This window comes from Oncorhynchus kisutch, linkage group LG1 (assembly GCF_002021735.2).
Source record: "Oncorhynchus kisutch isolate 150728-3 linkage group LG1, Okis_V2, whole genome shotgun sequence".
NCBI lineage: Eukaryota > Metazoa > Chordata > Actinopteri > Salmoniformes > Salmonidae > Oncorhynchus > Oncorhynchus kisutch.
The window spans coordinates 23,292,624-23,319,587 of NC_034174.2; the positions used below are offsets into that span (position 1 = coordinate 23,292,624).

The 26,964-nt window shown below is 41.9% G+C and overlaps 1 protein-coding gene across 3 annotated transcripts in view; it reads right to left on the minus strand.

Moving 5' to 3' along the window:
* LOC109876267 (FYVE, RhoGEF and PH domain-containing protein 5) overlaps positions 1 to 26,964 on the minus strand; it is a 99,914-nt gene that overhangs the window by 19,859 nt on the left and 53,091 nt on the right. For all 3 annotated transcript variants that reach the window (XM_031804334.1, XM_031804299.1, XM_031804266.1), the window contains exon 7: positions 1,575 to 1,731. In XM_031804334.1, the coding sequence (XP_031660194.1) occupies positions 1,575 to 1,731 (157 nt within the window). The remainder of the gene's footprint in view (positions 1 to 1,574; positions 1,732 to 26,964) is intronic.

Genomic DNA, 26,964 nt, shown 5'->3' on the forward strand with positions numbered 1-26,964 from the left:
CCGCTACACAGCCAGGCAGAGGGGATGTTATTTCTAGTACAAGCTTTTAACTAGGAATAACATTCATCTTCATAATATTCCTCAGTGTTCATATTTGAGCAAAAAACCCTAGATTTGCTTTCTGCTTGTTTCAGTCATGCATTTACTGAAAATTAGATTTTATCTACAGATGTACGATCTTAATTTGATCCCCATGTTGCAGGATTTCCTGTGTATTTGAGGTTTAAAAAGGCTTCTGAAGTTTGTAATTTCCACTTTGAAATTTGACTTGATTTTTCCTACAAAAAATATAAACCCCTACAAAAATGTCCATGAATTATAATCCATGTAATATTTTCACATTTCCTGTTGCTGCAGGATATTGTTTTTGCTGCTGCCTCTGCCTCTCTCTCTCTTTCTCTCTCTCGCTCTCTCTCACCTACATTGCCTGTCCTATCATAGTCCTGTGGAACCACAGTATCTCTGGTGAGGGCAGCTGCTCCTGAATATTCATGAGCTCTGAGACAGTTGCTTCCTTGTCGGGTTGTGATCCTAATCACCATTGAGATGCGTAGAATCATTATGTCCACCAATCACTATGCATCAAAATATGGTGAGGAACCGCTATTTGATAAATATGCAAGAAACAGTATGTTATGCATCTCTGTGGGCGGTCTTGGGTAGAATCTTGGTAGCATGTAGAGCCAAGACTCATTTCCAAAATTAACATAATTATAATGAAACTTGAGGTGATTCAATTTAATGTGGTAAATTAATTGAATTACTTCATAACACAAAGGTCAATTTAATATAGAAATAGTGCATTATTCTTGCACAAAGATAAACAAGCATTCTACAAGTCGAACTGCTAACTCTCCCGTTACCAATCAATAGGACTTAACAGGGTAAGCTAGGTAACCTGGAGCATGTGAGAGATTTCCACTATATGAGCACTGAATCAAGTCTATAGGTCAGACCATGCCTGGAGTGGAAATGAGAAATCCATTGTTGCATCCCAATGGTCTTATCTGAGAGCATGTTTAATATCCTCTGCCATGGTTAATGGTTCCTATCATCATCATTAGGGGCCTTGATTACATATCTCCCTACTCAACGGAGGAGTCATTTGCTTACTATGGAGTTGTGCATATAGTTTGAAGACATCCTCTCAGATACTACTTCCTACGTTCTGTTGACAGCCAAGATAAAGGGATTCACAGTACAAAAAGGTATGTGTTCGGACTGTGAAAGGTATCAAACATGAGCGCATTGAAAAGGTCAGTCCCATAGAGGAGAGCAGAGCAGAATAGAGTTTGGAAAGGCCATTGACTCCCAGTGGAGTCTGGATAACAAACTAAAGCTGCTATAAAAATGGAACAGGGAACTCCTGCCTGAATAAAGACATTGTTATAGTAAATCCCTCTGCTCATAGAGAAACCTGCATGAGACTGTCAGGTACAGCCCCAGGACTGATTTTTCTGAGCCTGCATATGCAGAGGTTAATTTACAGACTATAAACTCACATTGATTTTTTAGTTAGAGGACTTCCACTTTAATAAGTAGTCTGTAAGCTCAAACTAAGTCCAGCCTCTTACCTCAAACTGCTTGACGATGTCATGGAAGGCAGGGTTGAGTTTACAGCTCTCTGCCAGTAGGGACATGCTGTGGTCGTACTTAGAGATGTAGGTAGCGAACACAGCAAAGTCCTCCTGATGAGACAGGATAACATCCACCACCTGCTGGCTCTCCTCCCTGGTGATGGGGAATAGAATCATGTTGAGGTTTGGCGGATTGGTTGACAGTTAAGTTATTGAATAATAGTTGGCATTTAAGTTACTGACTAATAGTTGATAGGTAAGTTATTGAATAACAGTTGACAGGTAAGTTATTTGATTAACAGTTGACAGGTAAGTTATTGAATAACAGTTGACAGGTAAGTTATTGAATACCAGTTGACAGGTAAGTTATTTGATTAACAGTTAACATGTAAGTTATTGAATACCAGTTGACAGGTAAGTTATTGAATAACAGATGACAGGTAAGTTATTGAATACCAGTTGACAGGTAAGTTATTGAATAACAGTTGACAGGTAAGTTATTGAATACCAGTTGACAGGTAAGTTATTGAATAACAGTTGACAGGTAAGTTATTGAATACCAGTTGACAGGTAAATTATTGAATACCAGTTGACAGGTAAGTTATTGAATACCAGTTGACAGGTAAGTTATTGAATACCAGTTGACAGGTAAGTTATTGAATAACAGTTGACAGGTAAGTTGTTGAATAACAGTTAACATGTAAGTTATTGAATACCAGTTGACAGGTAAGTTATTGAATAACAGTTGACAGGTAAGTTATTGAATACCCGTTGACATGTAAGTTATTGAATACCAGTTGACAGGTAAGTTATTGAATAACAGTTGACATGTAAATTATTGAATACCAGTTGACATGTAAGTTATTGAATAACAGTTGACAGGTAAGTTATTGAATACCAGTTGACAGGTAAGTTATTGAATACCAGTTGACAGGTAAGTTATTGAATAACAGTTGACAGGTAAGTTATTGAATAACAGTTGACATGTAAGTTATTGAATACCAGTTGACAGGTAAGTTATTGAATAACAGTTGACAGGTAAGTTATTGAATACCAGTTGACAGGTAAGTTATTGAATAACAGTTGACATGTAAGTTATTGAATACCAGTTGACAGGTAAGTTATTGAATAACAGTTGAAAGGTAAGTTATTGAATACCAGTTGACAGGTAAGTTATTGAATAACAGTTGACAGGTAAGTTGTTGAATAACAGTTAACATGTAAGTTATTGAATACCAGTTGACAGGTAAGTTATTGAATAACAGTTGACAGGTAAGTTATTGAATACCAGTTGACAGGTAAGTTATTGAATAACAGTTGACATGTAAGTTATTGAATACCAGTTGACAGGTAAGTTATTGAATAACAGTTGACAGGTAAGTTATTGAATAACAGTTGACAGGTAAGTTATTGAATACCAGTTGACAGGTAAGTTATTGAATAACAGTTCACGGGGAAATTATTGAATACCAGTTGACAGGTAAGTTATTGAATAACAGTTGACAGGTAAGTTATTGAATAACAGTTGACAGGTAAGTTATTGAATAACAGTTGACAGGTAAGTTATTGAATACCAGTTGACAGGTAAGTTATTGAATAACAGTTGACAGGTAAGTCATTGAATACCAGTTGACAGGTAAGTTATTGAATAACAGTTGACAGGTAAGTTATTGAATACCAGTTGACAGGTAAGTTATTGAATAACAGTTGACAGGTAAGTTATTGAATAACAGTTGACAGGTAAGTTATTGAATAACAGTTGACAGGTAAGTTATTGAATACCAGTTGACAGGTAAGTTATTGAATAACAGTTGACAGGTAAGTTATTGAATAACAGTTGACAGGTAAGTTATTGAATACCAGTTGACAGGTAAGTTATTGAATACCAGTTGACAGGTAAGTTATTGAATAACAGTTGACGGGGAAATTATTGAATTATGGTCAAAGAAACATGTCAATACCTCCTGAGCTACTGAATGGACACACATACACACTTACACTCATCATTTCCTGCTGCTACTCTGTTCTTTATTTTACTCTTATTATTGTCTATCCTGATGCCTAGTTACTTTACCCTGCCTTCACGCACATATCTACCTGAAATACCTCGTACCCCTGCACATTGATCTGGTACTGGTATTCCCTGTATATAGCTCCACATTGATCTGGTACTGGTATTCCCTGTATATAGCTCCACATTGATCTGGTACTGGTATTCCCTGTATATAGCTCCACATTGATCTGGTACTGGTATTCCCTGTATATAGCTCCACATTGATCTGGTACTGGTATTCCCTGTATATAGCTACACATTGATCTTGTACTGGTATTCCCTGTATATAGCTCCACATTGATCTGGTACTGGGACTCCCTGTATATAGCTCCACGTTGATCTGGTACTGGTACTCACTGTATATAGCTCCACATTGATCTGGTACTGGTATTCCCTGTATATACCTCCACATTGATCTGATACTGGTACTCCCTGTATATAGCTCCACATTGATCTGGTACTGGTATTCCCTGTATATAGCTCCACATTGATCTGGTACTGGTATTCCCTGTATATACCTCCACATTGATCTGATACTGGTATTCCCTGTATATACCTCAACATTGATCTGGTACTGGTATTCCCTGTATATAGGTCCACATTGATCTGGTACTGGTATTCCCTGATATATATACACATTGATCTGGTACTGGTACTCCCTGTATATAGCTCCACATTGATCTGGTACTGGTATTCCCTGTATATAGCTCCACATTGATCTGGTACTGGTATTCCCTGTATATAGCTCCACATTGATCTGGTACTGGTATTCCCTGTATATACCTCCACATTGATCTGGTACTGGTACTCCCTGTATATAGCTCCACATTGATCTGGTGCTGGTATTCCCTGTATATAGCTCCACATTGATCTGGTACTGGTATTCCCTGTATATAGCTCCACATTGATCAGGTACTGGTATTCCCTGTATATACCTCCACATTGATCTGGTACTGGTATTCCCTGTATATAGCTACACATTGATCTTGTACTGGTATTCCCTGTATATAGCTCCACATTGATCTGGTACTGGGACTCCCTGTATATAGCTCCACGTTGATCTGGTACTGGTACTCACTGTATATAGCTCCACATTGATCTGGTACTGGTATTCCCTGTATATACCTCCACATTGATCTGGTACTGGTACTCCCTGTATATAGCTCCACATTGATCTGGTACTGGTACTCCCTGTATATAGCTCCACATTGATCTGGTACTGGTATTCCCTGTATATACCTCCACATTGATCTGGTACTGGTATTCCCTATATATAGATCCATTATTGATCTGGTACTGGTATTCCCTGTATATACCTCCACATTGATCTGGTACTGGTATTCCCTGTATATACCTCCACATTGATCTGGTACTGGTGTTCCCTGTATATAGCTCCACATTGATCTGGTACTGGTATTCCCTGTATATAGCTACACATTGATCTGGTACAGGTACTCCCTGTATGTAGCTCCACATTGATCTGGTACTGGTATTCCCTGTATATAGCTCCACATTGATCTGGTACTGGTACTCCCTGTATATAGCTCCACATTGATCTGGTACTGGTATTCCCTGTATATAGCTTCACATTGATCTGGTACTGGAATTCCCTGTATATAGCTCCACATCGATCTGGTACTGGTACTCCCTGTATATAGCTTCACATTGATCTGGTACTGGTATTCCCTGTATATAGCTCCACATTGATCTGGTACTGGTATTCCCTGTATATAGCTTCACATTGATCCGGTACTGGTACTCCCTGTATATAGCTCCACATTGATCTGGTACTGGTATTCCCTGTATATAGCTCCACATTGATCTGGTACTGGTATTCCCTGTATATAGCTCCACGTTGATCTGGTACTGGTACTCACTGTATATAGCTCCACATTGATCTGGTACTGGTACTCCCTGTATATAGCTCCACGTTGATCTGGTACTGGTACTCACTGTATATAGCTCCACATTGATCTGGTACTGGGAGTCCCTGTATATAGCTCCACATTGATCTGGTACTGGTACTCCCTGTATATAGCTCCACGTTGATCTGGTACTGGTACTCACTGTATATAGCTCCACATTGATCTGGTACTGGTATTCCCTGTATATACCTCCACATTGATCTGATACTGGTACTCCCTGTATATAGCTCCACATTGATCTGGTACTGGTATTCCCTGTATATAGCTCCACATTGATCTGGTACTGGTATTCCCTGTATATAGCTCCACATTGATCTGGTACTGGTATTCCCTGTATATAACTCCACATTGATCTGGTACTGGTATTCCCTGTATATAGCTACACATTGATCTGGTACTGGTATTCCCTGTATATAGCTACACATTGATCTGGTACTGGTATTCCCTGTATATAGCTCCACATTGATCTGGTATTGGTGTTCCCTGTATATAGCTTCACATTGATCTGGTACTGGTACTCCCTGTAAATAGCTCCACATTGATCTGGTACTGGTATTCCCTGTATATAGCTCCACATTGATCTGGTACTGGTACTCCCTGTATATAGCTCCACATTGATCTGGTACTGGTATTCCCTGTATATAGCTTCACATTGATCTGGTACTGGTATTCCCTGTATATAGCTCCACATTGATCTGGTACTGGTACTCCCTGTATATAGCTTCACATTGATCTGGTACTGGTACTCCCTGTATATAGCTTCACATTGATCTGGTACTGGTATTCCCTGTATATAGCTCCACATTGATCTGGTACTGGTATTCCCTGTATATAGCTTCACATTGATCTGGTACTGGTACTCCCTGTATATAGCTCCACATTGATCTGGTACTGGTATTCCCTGTATATAGCTCCACATTGATCTGGTACTGGTATTCCCTGTATATAGCTCCACGTTGATCTGGTACTGGTACTCACTGTATATAGCTCCACATTGATCTGGTACTGGTATTCCCTGTATATACCTCCACATTGATCTGATACTGGTACTCCCTGTATATAGCTCCACATTGATCTGGTACTGGTATTCCCTGTATATAGCTCCACATTGATCTGGTACTGGTATTCCCTGTATATAGCTCCACATTGATCTGGTACTGGTATTCCCTGTATATAACTCCACATTGATCTGGTACTGGTATTCCCTGTATATAGCTACACATTGATCTGGTACTGGTATTCCCTGTATATAGCTACACATTGATCTGGTACTGGTATTCCCTGTATATAGCTCCACATTGATCTGGTACTGGTGTTCCCTGTATATAGCTTCACATTGATCTGGTACTGGTACTCCCTGTAAATAGCTCCACATTGATCTGGTACTGGTATTCCCTGTATATAGCTCCACATTGATCTGGTACTGGTATTCCCTGTATATAGCTCTACATTGATCTGGTACTGGTATTCCCTGTATATACCTCCACATTGATCTGGTACTGGTATTCCCTATATATAGATCCATTATTGATCTGGTACTGGTATTCCCTGTATATACCTCCACATTGATCTGGTACTGGTATTCCCTGTATATACCTCAACATTGATCTGGTACTGGTATCCCCTGTATATAGGTCCACATTGATCTGGTACTGGTATTCCCTGATATATATACACATTGATCTGGTACTGGTATTCCCTGTATATACCTCCACATTGATCTGGTACTGGTATTCCCTGTATATAGCTCCACATTGATCTGGTACTGGTATTCCCTGTATATAGCTCCACATTGATCTGGTACTGGTATTCCCTGTATATAGCTCCACATTGATCTGGTACTGGTATTCCCTGTATATACCTCCACATTGATCTGGTACTGGTACTCCCTGTATATAGCTCCACATTGATCTGGTGCTGGTATTCCCTGTATATAGCTCCACATTGATCTGGTACTGGTATTCCCTGTATATAGCTCCACATTGATCTGGTACTGGTATTCCCTGTATATACCTCCACATTGATCTGGTACTGGTATTCCCTGTATATAGCTACACATTGATATTGTACTGGTATTCCCTGTATATAGCTACACATTGATCTGGTACTGGGACTCCCTGTATATAGCTCCACGTTGATCTGGTACTGGTACTCACTGTATATAGCTCCACATTGATCTGGTACTGGTATTCCCTGTATATACCTCCACATTGATCTGGTACTGGTACTCTCTGTATATAGCTCCACATTGATCTGGTACTGGTACTCCCTGTACATAGCTCCACATTGATCTGGTACTGGTATTCCCTGTATATACCTCCACATTGATCTGGTACTGGTATTCCCTATATATAGATCCATTATTGATCTGGTACTGGTAATCCCTGTATATAGCTCCACATTGATCTGGTACTGGTATTCCCTGTATATAGCTTCACATTGATCTGGTACTGGAATTCCCTGTATATAGCTCCACATTGATCTGGTACTGGTACTCCCTGTATATAGCTTCACATTGATCTGGTACTGGTATTCCCTGTATATAGCTCCACATTGATCTGGTACTGTATTCCCTGTATATAGCTTCACATTGATCCGGTACTGGTACTCCCTGTATATAGCTCCACATTGATCTGGTACTGGTATTCCCTGTATATAGCTCCACATTGATCTGGTACTGGTATTCCCTGTATATAGCTCCACGTTGATCTGGTACTGGTACTCACTGTATATAGCTCCACATTGATCTGGTACTGGTACTCCCTGTATATAGCTCCACATTGATCTGGTACTGGTACTCACTGTATATAGCTCCACATTGATCTGGTACTGGGCGTCCCTGTATATAGCTCCACATTGATCTGGTACTGGTATTCCCTGTATATAGCTCTACATTGATCTGGTACTGGTATTCCCTGTATATACCTCCACATTGATCTGGTACTGGTATTCCCTATATATAGATCCATTATTGATCTGGTACTGGTATTCCCTGTATATACCTCCACATTGATCTGGTACTGGTATTCCCTGTATATACCTCCACATTGATCTGGTACTGGTATTCCCTGTATATAGCTCCACATTGATCTGGTACTGGTATTCCCTGTATATAGCTACACATTGATCTGGTACTGGTACTCCCTGTATATAGCTCCACATTGATCTGGTACTGGTATTCCCTGTATATAGCTCCACATTGATCTGGTACTGGTATTCCCTGTATATAGCTCCACATTGATCTGGTACTGGTATTCCCTGTATATAGCTCCACATTGATCTGGTACTGGTATTCCCTGTATATAGCTCCACATTGATCTGGTACTGGTATTCCCTGTATATAGCTCCACATTGATCTGGTACTGGTATTCCCTGTATATAGCTACACATTGATCTTGTACTGGTATTCCCTGTATATAGCTCCACATTGATCTGGTACTGGTACTCCCTGTATATAGCTCCACGTTGATCTGGTACTGGTACTCACTGTATATAGCTCCACATTGATGTGCACTGGTATTCCATGTATATACCTCCACATTGATCTGATACTGGTACTCCCTGTATATAGCTCCCATTGATCTGGTACTGGTATTCCCTGTATATAGCTCCACATTGATCTGGTACTGGTATTCCCTGTATATAGCTCCACATTGATCTGGTACTGGTATTCCCTGTATATAACTCCACATTGATCTGGTACTGGTATTCCCTGTATATAGCTACACATTGATCTGGTACTGGTATTCCCTGTATATAGCTACACATTGATCATGTACTGGTATTCCCTGTATATAGCTCCACATTGATCTGGTACTGGTGTTCCCTGTATATAGCTCCACATTGATCTGGTACTGGTGTTCCCTGTATATAGCTCCACATTGATTTGGTACTGGTACTCCCTGTATATAGCTCCACGTTGATCTGGTACTGGTACTCACTGTATATAGCTCCACATTGATCTGGTACTGGTATTCCCTGTATATACCTCCACATTGATCTGGTACTGGTACTCCCTGTATATAGCTCCACATTGATCTGGTACTGGTACTCCCTGTATATAGCTACACATTGATCTGGTACTGGTGTTCCCTGTATATAGCTCCACATTGATCTGGTACTGGTATTCCCTGTATATAGCTACACATTGATCTGGTACAGGTACTCCCTGTATGTAGCTCCACATTGATCTGGTACTGGTATTCCCTGTATATAGCTCCACATTGATCTTGTACTGGTATTCCCTGTATATAGCTCCACATTGATCTGGTACTGGTATTCCCTGTATATACCTCCACATTGATCTGGTACTGGTACTCCCTGTATATAGCTCCACATTGATCTGGTACTGGTATTCCCTGTATATAGCTCCACATTGATCTGGTACTGGTATTCCCTGTATATAGCTCCACATTGATCTGGTACTGGTACTCCCTGTATATTGCTCCACATTGATCTGGTACTGGTACTCCCTGTATATAGCTCCACATTGATCTGGTACTGGTATTCCCTGTATATAGCTCCACATTGATCTGGTACTGGTATTCCCTGTATATAGCTCCACATTGATCTTGTACTGGTATTCCCTGTATATAGCTCCACATTGATCTGGTACTGGTATTCCCTGTATATACCTCCACATTGATCTGGTACTGGTACTCCTTGTATATAGCTCCACATTGATCTGGTACTGGTATTCCCTGTATATAGCTCCACATTGATCTGGTACTGGTATTCCCTGTATATAGCTCCACATTGATCTGGTACTGGTATCCCTGTATATAGCTCCACATTGATCTGGTACTGGTATTCCCTGTATATAGTCCACATTGATCTGGTACTGGTATTCCCTGTATATAGCTCTACATTGATCTGGTACTGGTATTCCCTGTATATACCTCCACATTGATCTGGTACTGGTACTCCCTGTATATAGCTCCACATTGATCTGGTACTGGTATTCCCTGTATATACCTCCACATTGAGCTGATACTGGTACTCCATGTATATAGCTCCACATTGATCTGGTACTGGTATTCCCTGTATATAGCTCCACATTGATCTGGTACTGGTATTCCCTGTATATAGCTACACATTGATCTTGTACTGGTATTCCCTGTATATAGCTCCACATTGATCTGGTACTGGTGTTCCCTGTATATAGCTCCACATTGATCTGGTACTGGTATTCCCTGTATATAGCTCCACATTGATCTGGTACTGGTATTCCCTGTATATAGCTCCACATTGATCTGGTACTGGTATTCCCTGTATATAGCTCCACATTGATCTGGTACTGGTACTCCCTGTATATAGCTCCACATTGATCTGGTACTGGTACTCCCTGTATATAGCTCCACATTGATCTGGTACTGGTATTCCCTGTATATAGCTCCACATTGATCTGGTACTGGTACTCCCTGTATATAGCTCCACATTGATCTGGTACTGGTACTCCCTGTATTAGCTCCACATTGATCTGGTACTGGTATTCCTGTATATAGCTCCACATTGATCTGGTACTGGTATTCCCTGTATATAGCTCTACATTGATCTGGTACTGGTATTCCCTGTATATACCTCCACATTGATCTGGTACTGGTATTCCCTGTATATAGCTCCACATTGATCTGGTACTGGTATTCCCTGTATATAACTCCACATTGATCTGGTACTGGTATTCCCTGTATATAGCTCCACATTGATCTGGTACTGGTATTCCCTGTATATAGCTCCACATTGATCTGGTACTGGTATTCCCTGTATATAGATGTGTATAAGAGACAGGTATATAGCTCACACATTGATCTGGTACTGGTGTTCCCTGTATATAGCTCCACATTGATCTGGTACTGGTATTCCCTGTATATAGCTCCACATTGATCTGGTACTGGTATCCCTGTATATAGCTCCACATTGATCTGGTACTGGTACTCCCTGTATATAGCTCCACATTGATCTGGTACTGGTATTCCCTGTATATACCTCCACATTGATCTGGTACTGGTACTCCCTGTATATAGCTCCACATTGATCTGGTACTGGTACTCCCTGTATATAGCTCCACATTGATCTGGTACTGGTGTTCCCTGTATATAGCTCCACATTGATCTGGTACTGGTATTCCCTGTATATAGCTACACATTGATCTGGTACAGGTACTCCCTGTATATAGCTCCACATTGATCTGGTACTGGTATTCCCTGTATATAGCTCCACATTGATCTGGTACTGGTATTCCCTGTATATAGCTCCACATTGATCTGGTACTGGTATTCCCTGTATATAGCTCCACATTGATCTGGTACTGGTACTCCCTGTATATAGCTCCACATTGATCTGGTACTGGTATTCCCTGTATATAGCTCCACATTGATCTGGTACTGGTATTCCCTGTATATAGCTCCACATTGATCTGGTACTGGTATTCCCTGTATATAGCTCCACATTGATCTGGTACTGGTACTCCCTGTATATAGCTCCACATTGATCTGGTACTGGTATTCCCTGTATATAGCTCCACATTGATCTGGTACTGGTATTCCCTGTATATAGCTCCACATTGATCTGGTACTGGTATTCCCTGTATATAGCTCCACATTGATCTGGTACTGGTATTCCCTGTATATAGCTCCACATTGATCTGGTACTGGTACTCCCTGTATATAGCTCCACATTGATCTGGTACTGGTATTCCCTGTATATAGCTCCACATTGATCTGGTACTGGTATTCCCTGTATATAGCTCCACATTGATCTGGTACTGGTATCCCTGTATATAGCTCCACATTGATCTGGTACTGGTATTCCCTGTATATAGCTCCACATTGATCTGGTACTGGTATTCCCTGTATATAGCTCCACATTGATCTGGTACTGGTATTCCCTGTATATACCTCCACATTGATCTGGTACTGGTACTCCCTGTATATAGCTCCACATTGATCTGGTACTGGTATTCCTGTATATACCTCCACATTGATCTGGTACTGGTATCCCTGTATATAGCTCCACATTGATCTGGTACGTATTCCCTGTATATAGCTCCACATTGATCTGGTACTGGTATTCCCTGTATATAGCTCCACATTGATCTGGTACTGGTATTCCCTGTATATAGCTCCACATTGATCTGGTACTGGTGTTCCCTGTAATATAGCTCCACATTGATCTGGTACTGGTATTCCCTGTAGATAGCTCCACATTGATCTGGTACTGATATTCCCTGTATATAGCTCCACATTGATCTGGTACTGGTATTCCCTGTATATAGCTCCACATTGATCTGGTACTGGTACTCCCTGTATATAGCTCCACATTGATCTGGTACTGGTACTCCTGTATATAGCTCCACATTGATCTGGTACTGGTATTCCCTGTATATAGCTCCACATTGATCTGGTACTGGTACTCCCTGTATATAGCTCCACATTGATCTGGTACTGGTACTCCTGTATATAGCTCCACATTGATCTGGTACTGGTATTCCTGTATATAGCTCCACATTGATCTGGTACTGGTATTCCCTGTATATAGCTCCACATTGATCTGGTACTGGTATTCCCTGTATATAGCTCCACATTGATCTGGTACTGGTATTCCCTGTATATAGCTCCACATTGATCTGGTACTGGTATTCCCTGTATATAGCTCCACATTGATCTGGTACTGGTATTCCCTGTATATAGCTCCACATTGATCTGGTACTGGTATTCCCTGTATATAGCTCCACATTGATCTGGTACTGGTATTCCCTGTATATAGCTCCACATTGATCTGGTACTGGTATTCCTGTATATAGCTCCACATTGATCTGGTACTGGTGTTCCCTGTATATAGCTCCACATTGATTGGTATGGTACATTCCCTGTATATAGCTCCACATGATCTGGTACTGGTATTCCCTGTATATAGCTCCACATTGATCTGGTACTGGTATCCCTGTATATAGCTCCACATTGATCTGGTACTGGTACTCCCTGTATATAGCTCCACATTGATCTGGTACTGGTATCCCTGTATATAGCTCCACATTGATCTGGTACTGGTTCCTGTATATAGCTCCACATTGATCTGGTACTGGTATTCCCTGTATATAGCTCCACATTGATCTGGTACTGGTACTCCCTGTATATAGCTCCACATTGATCTGGTACTGGTATTCCCTGTATATAGCTCCACATTGATCTTGGTACTGGTATTCCCTGTATATAGCTCCACATTGATCTGGTACTGGTATTCCCTGTATATACCTCCACATTGATCTGGTACTGGTACTCCCTGTATATAGCTCCACATTGATCTGGTACTGGTATTCCTGTATATAGCTCCACATTGATCTGGTACTGGTATTCCCTGTATATAGCTCCACATTGATCTGGTACTGGTACTCCCTGTATATTGCTCCACATTGATCTGGTACTGGTACTCCCTGTATATAGCTCCACATTGATCTGGTACTGGTATTCCCTGTATATAGCTCCACATTGATCTGGTACTGGTATTCCCTGTATATAGCTCCACATTGATCTGGTACTGGTATTCCCTGTATATAGCTCCACATTGATCTGGTACTGGTATTCCCTGTATAGCTCCACATTGATCTGGTACTGGTACTCCTGTATATAGCTCCACATTGATCTGGTACTGGTATTCCCTGTATATAGCTCCACATTGATCTGGTACTGGTATTCCCTGTATATAGCTCCACATTGATCTGGTACTGGTATTCCCTGTATATAGCTCCACATTGATCTGGTACTGGTATTCCCTGTATATAGCTCCACATTGATCTGGTACTGGTATTCCCTGTATATAGCTCCACATTGATCTGGTACTGGTATTCCCTGTATATAGCTCCACATTGATCTGGTACTGGTACTCCCTGTATATAGCTCCACATTGATCTGGTACTGGTATTCCCTGTATATAGCTCCACATTGATCTGGTACTGGTACTCCCTGTATATAGCTCCACATTGATCTGGTACTGGTATTCCCTGTATATAGCTCCACATGATCTGGTACTGGTATCCCTGTATATAGCTACACATTGATCTTGTACTGGTATTCCCTGTATATAGCTCCACATTGATCTGGTACTGGTGTTCCCTGTATATAGCTCCACATTGATCTGGTACTGGTATTCCTGTATATAGCTCCACATTGATCTGGTACTGGTATTCCCTGTATATAGCTCCACATTGATCTGGTACTGGTATTCCCTGTATATAGCTCCACATTGATCTGGTACTGGTATTCCCTGTATATAGCTCCACATTGATCTGGTACTGGTACTCCCTGTATATAGCTCCACATTGATCTGGTACTGGTATTCCCTGTATATAGCTCCACATTGATCTGGTACTGGTATTCCCTGTATATAGCTCCACATTGATCTGGTACTGGTACTCCCTGTATATAGCTCCACATTGATCTCTGGTACTGGTATTCCCTGTATATAGCTCCACATTGATCTGGTATGGTACTGGTATTCCCTGTATATAGCTCTACATTGATCTGGTACTGGTATTCCCTGTATATACCTCCACATTGATCTGGTACTGGTATTCCCTGTATATAGCTCCACATTGATCTGGTACTGGTATTTCCTGTATATAGCTCCACAATGATCTGGTACTGGTATTCCCTGTATATAGCTCCACATTGATCTGGTACTGGTATTCCCTGTATATAGCTCCACATTGATCTGGTACTGGTATTCCCTGTATATACCTCCACATTGATCTGGTACTGGTACTCCCTGTATATAGCTCCACATTGATCTGGTACTGGTATCCCTGTATATAGCCACATTGATCTGGTACTGGTATTCCCTGTATATAGCTCCACATTGATCTGGTACTGGTATTCCCTGTATATAGCTCCACATTGATCTGGTACTGGTACTCCCTGTATATAGCTCCACATTGATCTGGTACTGGTATTCCCTGTATATAGCTCCACATTGATCTGGTACTGGTATTCCCTGTATATAGCTCCACATTGGATCTGGTACTGGTATTCCCTGTATATAGCTCCACATTATCTGGTACTGGTATTCCCTGTATATAGCTCCACATTGATCTGGTACTGGTATTTCCCTGTATATAGCCTCCACATTGATCTGGTACTGGTATTCCCTGTATATAGCCTCCACATTGATCTGGTACTGGTATTCCCTGTATATAGCTACCACATTGATCTAGTAATGGTATTCCCTGTATATAGCTCCACATTGATCTGGTCTGGTATTCCCTGTATATAGCTCCACATTGATCTGGTACTGGTATTCCCTGTATATACCTCCACATTGATCTGGTACTGGTACTCCCTGTATATAGCTCCACATTGATCTGGTACTGGTATTCCCTGTATATAGCTCCACATTGATCTTGTACTGGTATTCCCTGTATATAGCTCCACATTGATCTGGTACTGGTGTTCCCTGTATATAGCTCCACATTGATCTGGTACTGGTATTCCCTGTAGATAGCTCCACATTGATCTGGTACTGATATTCCCTGTATATAGCTCCACATTGATCTGGTACTGGTATTCCCTGTATATAGCTCCACATTGATCTGGTACTGGTACTCCCTGTATATAGCTCCACATTGATCTGGTACTGGTACTCACTGTATATAGCTCCACATTGATCTGGTACTGGTATTCCTGTATATAGCTCCACATTGATCTGGTACTGGTATTCCCTGTATATAGCTCCACATTGATCTGGTACTGGTACTCCCTGTATATAGCTCCACATTGATCTGGTACTGGTATTCCCTGTATATAGCTCCACATTGATCTGGTACTGGTATTCCCTGTATATAGCTCCACATTGATCTGGTACTGGTATTCCCTGTATACGTAGCTCTACATTGAATCTGGTACGGTATCCCTGTATATCCTCCACATTGATCTGTACTGGTATTCCCTGTATATAGTCTTTCACACATGGATCTGGTACTTGGTATTTCCTGTATACTGCTCCACAATGATCTGGTACTGGTATTCCCTGTATCTAGCTCCACATTGATCTAGGTACTGGTATTTCCCTGTATATCAGCTCCACATTGATCTGGTACTGGATATTCCCTTTATATACCTCCACATTTGATCTTGGTACTAGGTACTCCCTGTATATAGCTCCACATTGATCTGTACTGGTATTCCCTGTATATAGCTCCACATTGATCTGGTACTGGTACTCCCTGTATATTGCTCCACATTGATCTGGTACTGGTATTCCCCTGTATATAGCTCCACATTGATCTGGTACTGGTACTCCCTGTATATAGCTCCACCATTGATCTCGTAATGGTATTCCCTGTATATACCTCCACATTGATCTGGTACTGGTATTCCCTGTATATAGCTGCCACATTGATCTGGTACTGGTACTCCCTGTATATAGCTCCACATTGATCTGGTACTGGGTATTCCCTGTATATAGCTCCACATTGATCTGGTACTGGTACTCCCTGTATATTGCTCCACATTGATCTGGTACTGGTATTCCCTGTATATAGCTCCACATTGATCTGGTACTGGTATTCCCTGTATATAGCTCCACATTGATCTGGTACGGATATTTCCTGTTTATAGCTCCACATTGATCTGGTACTGGTATTCCCTGTATATAGCTCCACATTGATCTGGTACTGGTATTCCCTGTATATAGCTCCACATTGATCTGGTACTGGTATTCCCTGTATATAGCTCCACATTGATCTAGTACTGGTACTCCTGTATATAGCTCCACATTGATCTGGTACTGGTAAACCTTGTTTATAGCTCCACATTGATCTGGTACTGTATCTTCCTGTATATATCCACATTGATCTGGTACTGGTACTCCCGTTATAGCTCCACATTGATATGGTACTGGTATCCCTGTTTATAGCTCCACATTGATCTGGTACTGATCCCTGTATATAGCTCCACATTGATCTGGTACTGGTATTCCCTGTATATAGCTCCACATTTCTGGTACTGGTACTCCTGTATATAGCTCCACATTGATCTGGTACTGGTACTCCCTGTATATAGCTCCACATTGATCTGGTACTGGTACTCCCTGTTTATAGCTCCACCATTGATCTGGTACTGGTACTCCCTGGTATATAGCTCCACATTGATCTGGTACTGATATTCCCTGTATATAGCTCCACATTGATCTGGTACTGGTTACTCCCTGTATATAGCTCCACATTGATCTGGTATGGACTCCCTGTATATAGCTCCACATTGATCTGGTACTGGTACTCCCTGTATATAGCTCCACATTGATCTGGTACTGGTACTCCCTGTATATAGCTCCACATTGATCTGGTACTGGTTATACCTGTTTATAGCTCCACATTGATCTGGTATGGTACTCCCTGTATATAGCTCCACATTGATCTTGTACTGGTACTCCTGTATATAGCTCCACATTGATCTGGTACTGTACTTCCCTGTATATAGCTCCACATTGATCTGGTACGGGTACTCCCTGTTATAGCTCCACATTGATCTGGTACGGGTATACCCTGTATATAGCTCCACATTGATCTGGTACTGGAATTCCCTGTTATAGCTCCACATTGATCTGGTACTGGTACTCCCTGTATATAGCTCCACATTGATCTGGTACTGGTACTCCCTGTTTATAGCTCCACATTGATTGGTACTGGTATACTCCCTGTGATAGCTCCACATTGATCTGGTACTGGTATTCCCTGTAGTATAGCTCCACATTGATCTGGTACTGGTACTCCCTGTTGTTATGCTCCACATTGATCTGGCTGGTACTGGTACTACCTGTATATAGCTCCACATTGATCTGGTACTGGTACTCCCTGTATATAGCTCCACATTGATCTGGTACTGGTACTCCCTGTATATAGCTCCACATTGATTCTGGTACTGGTATCCCTGTATATAGCTCACATTGATCTGGTACTGGTATCCCTGTATATAGCTCCACATTGATCTGGTACTGGTACTCCCTGTATATAGCTCCACATTGATTGGTACTGATATTCCCTGTATATAGCTCCACATTGATCTGGTACTGGTACTCCCGTATATAGCTCCACATGATCTGGGTATGGTACTCCCTGTATATAGCTCCACATTGATCTGGTACGTGATATCCCTGTATATAGCTCCACATTGATCTGGTACTGGTACTCCTGTATATAGCTCCACATTGATCTGGTACTGGTATACTGCTGTATAGCTCCACATTGATCTGGTACTGGTACTCCCTGTTTATAGCTCCACATTGATCTGGTACTGGTACTCCCTGTATATAGCTCCACATTGATCTGGTACTGGTACTCCCTGTATATAGCTCCACATTGATCTGGTACTGGTACTCCCTGTTTATAGATCCACATTGATCTGGTACTGGGATACCCTGTTTATAGCTCCACATTGATCTGGTACTGGTACTCCCTGTATATAGCTCCACATTGATCTGGTACTGGTACTCCCTGTATATAGCTCCACATTGATCTGGTACTGGTACTCCCTGTATATAGCTCCACATTGATCTGGTACTGGTACTCCCTGTATATAGCTCCACATTGATCTGGTACTGGTACTCCCTGTATATAGCTCCACATTGATCTGGTACTGGTACTCCCTGTTATAGCTCCACATTGATCTGGTATTATTCCCTGTATATAGCTCCACATGATCTGGTACTGGTACTCCCTGTATATAGCTCCACATTGATCTGGTACTGGTATAAACCTGTTATAGCTCCACATTGATCTGGTACTGGTACTCCCTGTATATAGCTCCACATTGATCTGGTACTGGTACTCCCTGTATATAGCTCCACATTGATCTGGTACTGGTATCCCTGTATATAGCTCCACATTGATCTGGTACTGGTACTCCCTGTATATAGCTCCACATTGATTCTGGTACTGGTACTCCCTGTATATAGCTCACATTGATCTGGTACTGTATAACCTGTATATAGCTCACACATTGATCTGGTACTGATACTCCCTGTATATAGCTCCACATTGATCTGGTACTGGTACTCCCTGTATATAGCTCCACATTGATCTGGTACTGGTATCCTGTATATAGCTCCACATTGATCTGGTACTGGTACTCCCTGTATATAGCTCACATTGATCTGGTCTGGTACTCCCTGTTTATAGCTCCACATTGATCTGGTACTGGTATTCCCTGTATATAGCTCCACATTGATCTGGTACTGGTACTCCTGTATATAGCTCCACATTGATCTGGTACTGGTACTAACCTGTATATAGCTCCACATTGATCTGGTACTGGTACTCCCTGTATATAGTCACATTGATCTGGTACTGGTACTCCTGTATATAGCTCCACATTGATCTGGTACTGGTACCCTGTATATAGCTCACATTGATCTGGTACTGGTATCCTGTATATAGCTCCACATTGATCTGGTACTGGTACTCCTGTTATAGCTCCACATTGATCTGGTACTGGTACTCCCTGTATATAGCTCCACATTGATCTGGTACTGGTACTCCCTGTATATAGCTCCACATTGATCTGGTACTGGTACTCCCTGTTATAGCTCCACATTGATCTGGTACTGGTATAACCTGTATATAGCTCCACATTGATCTGGTACTGGTACTCCCTGTATATAGCTCCACATTGATCTGGTACTGTACTCCCTGTATATAGCTCCACATTGATCTGGTACTGGTACTCCCTGTATATAGCTCCACATTGATCTGGTACTGGTATCCCTGTTTATAGCTCCACATTGATCTGGTACTGTATATTCCTGTATATAGCTCCACATTGATCTGGTACTGGTACTCCCTGTATATAGCTCCACATTGATCTGGTACTGGTATCCCTGTATATAGCTCCACATTGATCTGGTACTGGTACTCCCTGTATATAGCTCCACATTGATCTGGTACTGGTACTCCTGTATATAGCTCCACATTGATCTGGTACTGTATAACCTGTATATAGCTCCACATTGATCTGGTACTGGTATTCCTGTATATAGCTCCACATTGATCTGGTACTGGTACTCCCTGTATATAGCTCCACATTGATCTGGTACTGGTACTCCCTGTATATAGCTCCACATTGATCTGGTACTGGTACTCCCTGTTTATAGCTCCACATTGATCTGGTACTGGTACTCCCTGTATATAGCTCCACATTGATCTGGTACTGGATACTCCCTGTATATAGCTCCACATTGATCTGGTACTGGTACTCCCTGTATATAGCTCCACATTGATCTGGTACTGGTACTCCCTGTATATAGCTCCACATTGATCTGGTACTGGTACTCCCTGTTTATAGCTCCACATTGATCTGGTACTGGTACTCCCTGTATATAGCTCCACATTGATCTGGTACTGGTACTCCCTGTTATAGCTCCACATTGATCTGGTACTGTACTCCCTGTATATAGCTCCACATTGATCTGGTACTGGTATTCCCTGTATATAGCTCCACATTGATCTGGTACTGGTACTCCTGTTATAGCTCCACATTGATCTGGTATGGTATCCCTGTATATAGCTCCACATTGATCTGGTACTGGTACTCCTGTATATAGCTCCACATTGATCTGGTACTGGTACTCCCTGTATATAGCTCCACATTGATCTGGTACTGGTATAACCTGTATATAGCTCCACTTGATCTGGTACTGGTATCCCTGTATATAGCTCCACATTGATCTGGTACTGTACTCCTGTATATAGCTCCACATTGATCTGGTACTGGTATCCTGTATATAGCTCCACATTGATCTGGTACTGGTACTCCCTGTATATAGCTCCACATTGATCTGGTACTGGTACTCCCTGTTTATAGCTCCACATTGATCTGGTACTGGTACTCCCTGTATAGCTCCACATTGATCTGGTACTGGTACTCCTGTATAGCTCCACATTGATCTGGTACTGGTACTCCCTGTATATAGCTCCACATTGATCTGGTACTGGTACTCCCTGTATATAGCTCCACATTGATCTGGTACTGGTATCCCTGTTTATAGCTCCACATTGATCTGGTACTGATACTCCCTGTATATAGCTCCACATTGATCTGGTACTGGTACTCCCTGTATAGCTCCACATTGATCTGGTACTGGTACTCCCTGTATATAGCTCCACATTGATCTGGTACTGTATATTCTGTATATAGCTCCACATTGATCTGGTACTGGTACTCCCTGTATATAGCTCCACATTGATCTGGTACTGGTATCCCTGTATATAGCTCCACATTGATCTGGTATGGTACTCCCTGTATATAGCTCACATTGATCTGGTACTGGTACTCCCTGTATATAGCTCCACATTGATCTGGTACTGGTATATCCCTGTATATAGCTCCACATTGATCTGGTACTGGTATTCCCTGTATATAGCTCCACATTGATCTGGTACTGGTACTCTGTATATAGCTCCACATTGATCTGGTACTGGTACTCCCTGTTATAGCTCCACATTGATCTGGTACTGATATTCCCTGTATATAGCTCCACATTGATCTGGTACTGGTACTCCCTGTATATAGCTCCACATTGATCTGGTACTGGTACCCTGTATATAGCTCCACATTGATCTGGTACTGGTACTCCCTGTATATAGCTCCACATTGATCTGGTACTGGTACTCCCTGTTTATAGCTCCACATTGATCTGGTACTGGTATCCTGTATATAGCTCCACATTGATCTGGTACTGATATTCCCTGTATATAGCTCCACATTGATCTGGTACTGGTACTCCCTGTATATAGCTCCACATTGATCTGGTACTGGTATAACCTGTATATAGCTCCACATTGATCTGGTACTGGTACTCCCTGTATATAGCTCCACATTGATCTGGTACTGGTATTCCCTGTATATAGCTCCACATTGATCTGGTACTGGTACTCCCTGTTATAGCTCACATGATGGTGGTACTGGTACTCCCTGTATATAGCTCCACATTGATCTGGTACTGGTACTCCCTGTATATAGCTCCACATTGATCTGGTACTGGTACTCCCTGTATATAGCTCCACATTGATCTGGTACTGGTACTCCTGTTTATAGCTCCACATTGATCTGGTACTGGTACTCCTGTATATAGCTCCACATTGATCTGGTACTGGTACTCCTGTATATAGCTCCACATTGATCTTGGTACTGGTACTCCCTGTTTATAGCTCCACATTGATCTGGTACTGGTACTCCCTGTATATAGCTCCACATTGATCTGGTACTGGTACTCCCTGTATATAGCTCCACATGATCTGGTACTGGTATACTGTTGTATAGCTCCACATTGATCTGGTACTGGTATCCCTGTATATAGCTCCACATTGATCTGGTACTGGTACTCCTGTATATAGCTCCACATTGATCTGGTACTGGTACTCCCTGTATATAGCTCCACATTGATCTGGTATGGTACTCCTGTTATAGCTCCACATTGATCTGGTACTGGTACTCCCTGTATATAGCTCCACATTGATCTGGTACTGGTACTCCCTGTATATAGCTCCACATTGATCTGGTACTGGTACTCCCTGTATATAGCTCCACATTGATCTGGTACTGGTACTCCCTGTATATAGCTCCACATTGATCTGGTACTGGTACTCCCTGTATATAGCTCCACATTGATCTGGTACTGGTACTCCCTGTATATAGCTCCACATTGATCTGGTACTGGTACTCCTGTATATAGCTCCACATTGATCTGGTACTGGTACTCCCTGTATATAGCTCCACATTGATCTGGTACTGGTATTCCCTGTATATAGCTCCACATTGATCTGGTACTGGTACTCCCTGTATATAGCTCCACATTGATCTGGTACTGGTACTCCCTGTATATAGCTCCACATTGATCTGGTACTGGTACTCCCTGTTATAGCTCCACATTGATCTGGTACTGGTATTCCCTGTATATAGCTCCACATTGATCTGGTACTGGTACTCCTGTATATAGCTCCACATTGATCTGGTACTGGTACTCCTGTTTATAGCTCCACATTGATCTGGTACTGGTACTCCCTGTATATAGCTCCACATGATCTGGTACTGGTACTCCCTGTATATAGCTCCACATTGATCTGGGTACTGGTACTCCCGTATATAGCTCCACATTGATCTGGTACTGGTATCCCTGTATATAGCTCCACATTGATCTGGTACTGGTACTCCCTGTATATAGCTCCACATTGATCTGGTACTGGTATTCCCTGTATATAGCTCCACATTGATCTGGTACTGGTACTCCCTGTATATAGCTCCACATTGATCTGGTACTGGTACTCCCTGTATATAGCTCCACATTGATCTGGTACTGGTACTCCCTGTTATAGCTCCACATTGATCTGGTACTGTATTCCCTGTATATAGCTCCACATTGATCTGGTACTGGTACTCCTGTATATAGCTCCACATTGATCTGGTACTGGTACTCCCTGTTATAGCTCCACATTGATCTGGTACTGGTACTCCCTGTTTATAGCTCCACATTGATCTGGTACTGGTACTCCCTGTTTATAGCTCCACATTGATCTGGTACTGGTACTCCCTGTTTATAGCTCCACATTGATCTGGTACTGGTATCCCTGTATATAGCTCCAATTGATCTGGTACTGGTACTCCCTGTATATAGCTCCACATTGATCTGGTACTGGTATCCCTGTATATAGCTCCACATTGATCTGGTACTGGTACTCCCTGTATATAGCTCCACATTGATCTGGTACTGGTATTCCCTGTATATAGCTCCACATTGATCTGGTACTGGTACCCTGTATATAGCTCCACATTGATCTGGTACTGGTACTCCTGTATATAGCTCCACATTGATCTGGTACTGATATCCCTGTATATAGCTCCACATTGATCTTGGTACTGGTACTCCCTGTATATAGCTCCACATTGATCTGGTACTGGTACTCCCTGTTATAGCTCCACATTGATCTGGTACTGGTACTCCCTGTTTATAGCTCCACATTGATCTGGTACTGGTACTCCCTGTTATAGCTCCACATTGATCTGGTACTGGTACTCCTGTTTATAGCTCCACATTGATCTGGTACTGGTACTCCTGTATATAGCTCCACATTGATCTGGTACTGGTACTCCCTGTTATAGCTCCACATTGATCTGGTACTGGTATCCCTGTTTATAGCTCCACATTGATCTGGTACTGGTATTCCCTGTATATAGCTCCACATTGATCTGGTACTGGTACTCCCTGTATATAGCTCCACATTGATCTGGTACTGGTATAACCTGTATATAGCTCCACATTGATCTGGTACTGGTACTCCTGTATATAGCTCACATTGATCTGGTACTGGTACTCCTGTTTATAGCTCCACATTGATCTGGTACTGGATACCTGTATATAGCTCCACATTGATCTGGTACTGGTATTCCCTGTATATAGCTCCACATTGATCTGGTACTGGTACTCCTGTATATAGCTCCACATTGATCTGGTACTGGTATTCCCTGTATATAGCTCACATTGATCTGGTACTGGTACTCCCTGTTATAGCTCCACATTGATCTGGTACTGGTACTCCCTGTTATAGCTCCACATTGATCTGGTACTGGTATTCCCTGTATATAGCTCCACATTGATCTGGTACTGGTACTCCCTGTATATAGCTCCACATTGATCTGGTACTGGTACTCCCTGTATATAGCTCCACATTGATCTGGTACTGGTACTCCCTGTTTATAGCTCCACATTGATCTGGTACTGGTGCTCCCTGTTATAGCTCCACATTGATCTGGTACTGGTACTCCCTGTTTATAGCTCCACATTGATCTGGTACTGGTACTCCCTGTATATAGCTCCACATTGATCTGGTACTGATATTCCCTGTATATAGCTCCACATTGATCTGGTACTGGTACTCCTGTATATAGCTCCACATTGATCTGGTACTGGTATAACCTGTATATAGCTCCACATTGATCTGGTACTGGTACTCCCTGTTTATAGCTCCACATTGATCTGGTACTGGATATCCCTGTATATAGCTCCACATTGATCTGGTACTGGTACTCCCTGTATATAGCTCCACATTGATCTGGTACTGGTACTCCCTGTTATAGCTCCACATTGATCTGGTACTGGTACTCCCGTATATAGCTCCACATTGATCTGGTACTGATATTCCTGTATATAGCTCCACATTATCTGGGGTACTGGTACTCCTGTATATAGCTCCACATTGATCTGGTACTGGTATAACCTGTATATAGCTCCACATTGATCTGGTACTGGTACTCCTGTATATAGCTCCACATTGATCTGGTACTGGTATTCCCTGTATATAGCTCCACATTGATCTGGTACTGGTACTCCCTGTATATAGCTCCACATTGATCTGGTACTGGTATCCCTGTATATAGCTCCACATTGATCTGGTACTGGTACTCCCTGTTTATAGCTCCACATTGATCTGGTACTGATATTCCCTGTATATAGCTCCACATTGATCTGGTACTGGTACTCCCTGTATATAGCTCCACATTGATCTGGTACTGGTACTCCCTGTATATAGCTCCACATTGATCTGGTACTGGTATCCCTGTTATAGCTCCACATTGATCTGGTACTGGTACTCCCTGTTATAGCTCCACATTGATCTGGTACTGGTACTCCTGTATAGCTCCACATTGATCTGGTACTGGTATTCCCTGTATATAGCTCCACATTGATCTGGTACTGGTACTCCCTGTATATAGCTCCACATTGATCTGGTACTGGTATAACCTGTATATAGCTCCACATTGATCTGGTACTGGTACTCCCTGTGTATAGCTCCACATTGATCTGGTACTGATATCCCTGTATATAGCTCCACATTGATCTGGTACTGGTACTCCCTGTATATAGCTCCACATTGATCTGGTACTGGTATAACCTGTTATAGCTCACATTGATCTGGTACTGGTATTCCCTGTATATAGCTCCACATTGATCTGGTGGTACTGGTACTCCCTGTATATAGCTCCACATTGATCTGGTACTGGTATCCCTGTATATAGCTCCACATTGATCTGGTACTGGACTCCCTGTATATAGCTCCACATTGATCTGGTACTGGTACTCCCTGTATATAGCTCCACATTGATCTGGTACTGGTACTCCCTGTATATAGCTCCACATTGATCTGGTACTGGTATCCCTGTATATAGCTCCACATTGATCTGGTACTGGTACTCCTGTATATAGCTCCACATTGATCTGGTACTGGTACTCCCTGTATATAGCTCCACATTGATCTGGTACTGGTATACCCTGTATATAGCTCCACATTGATCTGGTACTGGTATCCTGTATATAGCTCCACATTGATCTGGTACTGGTACTCCCTGTATATAGCTCCACATTGATCTGG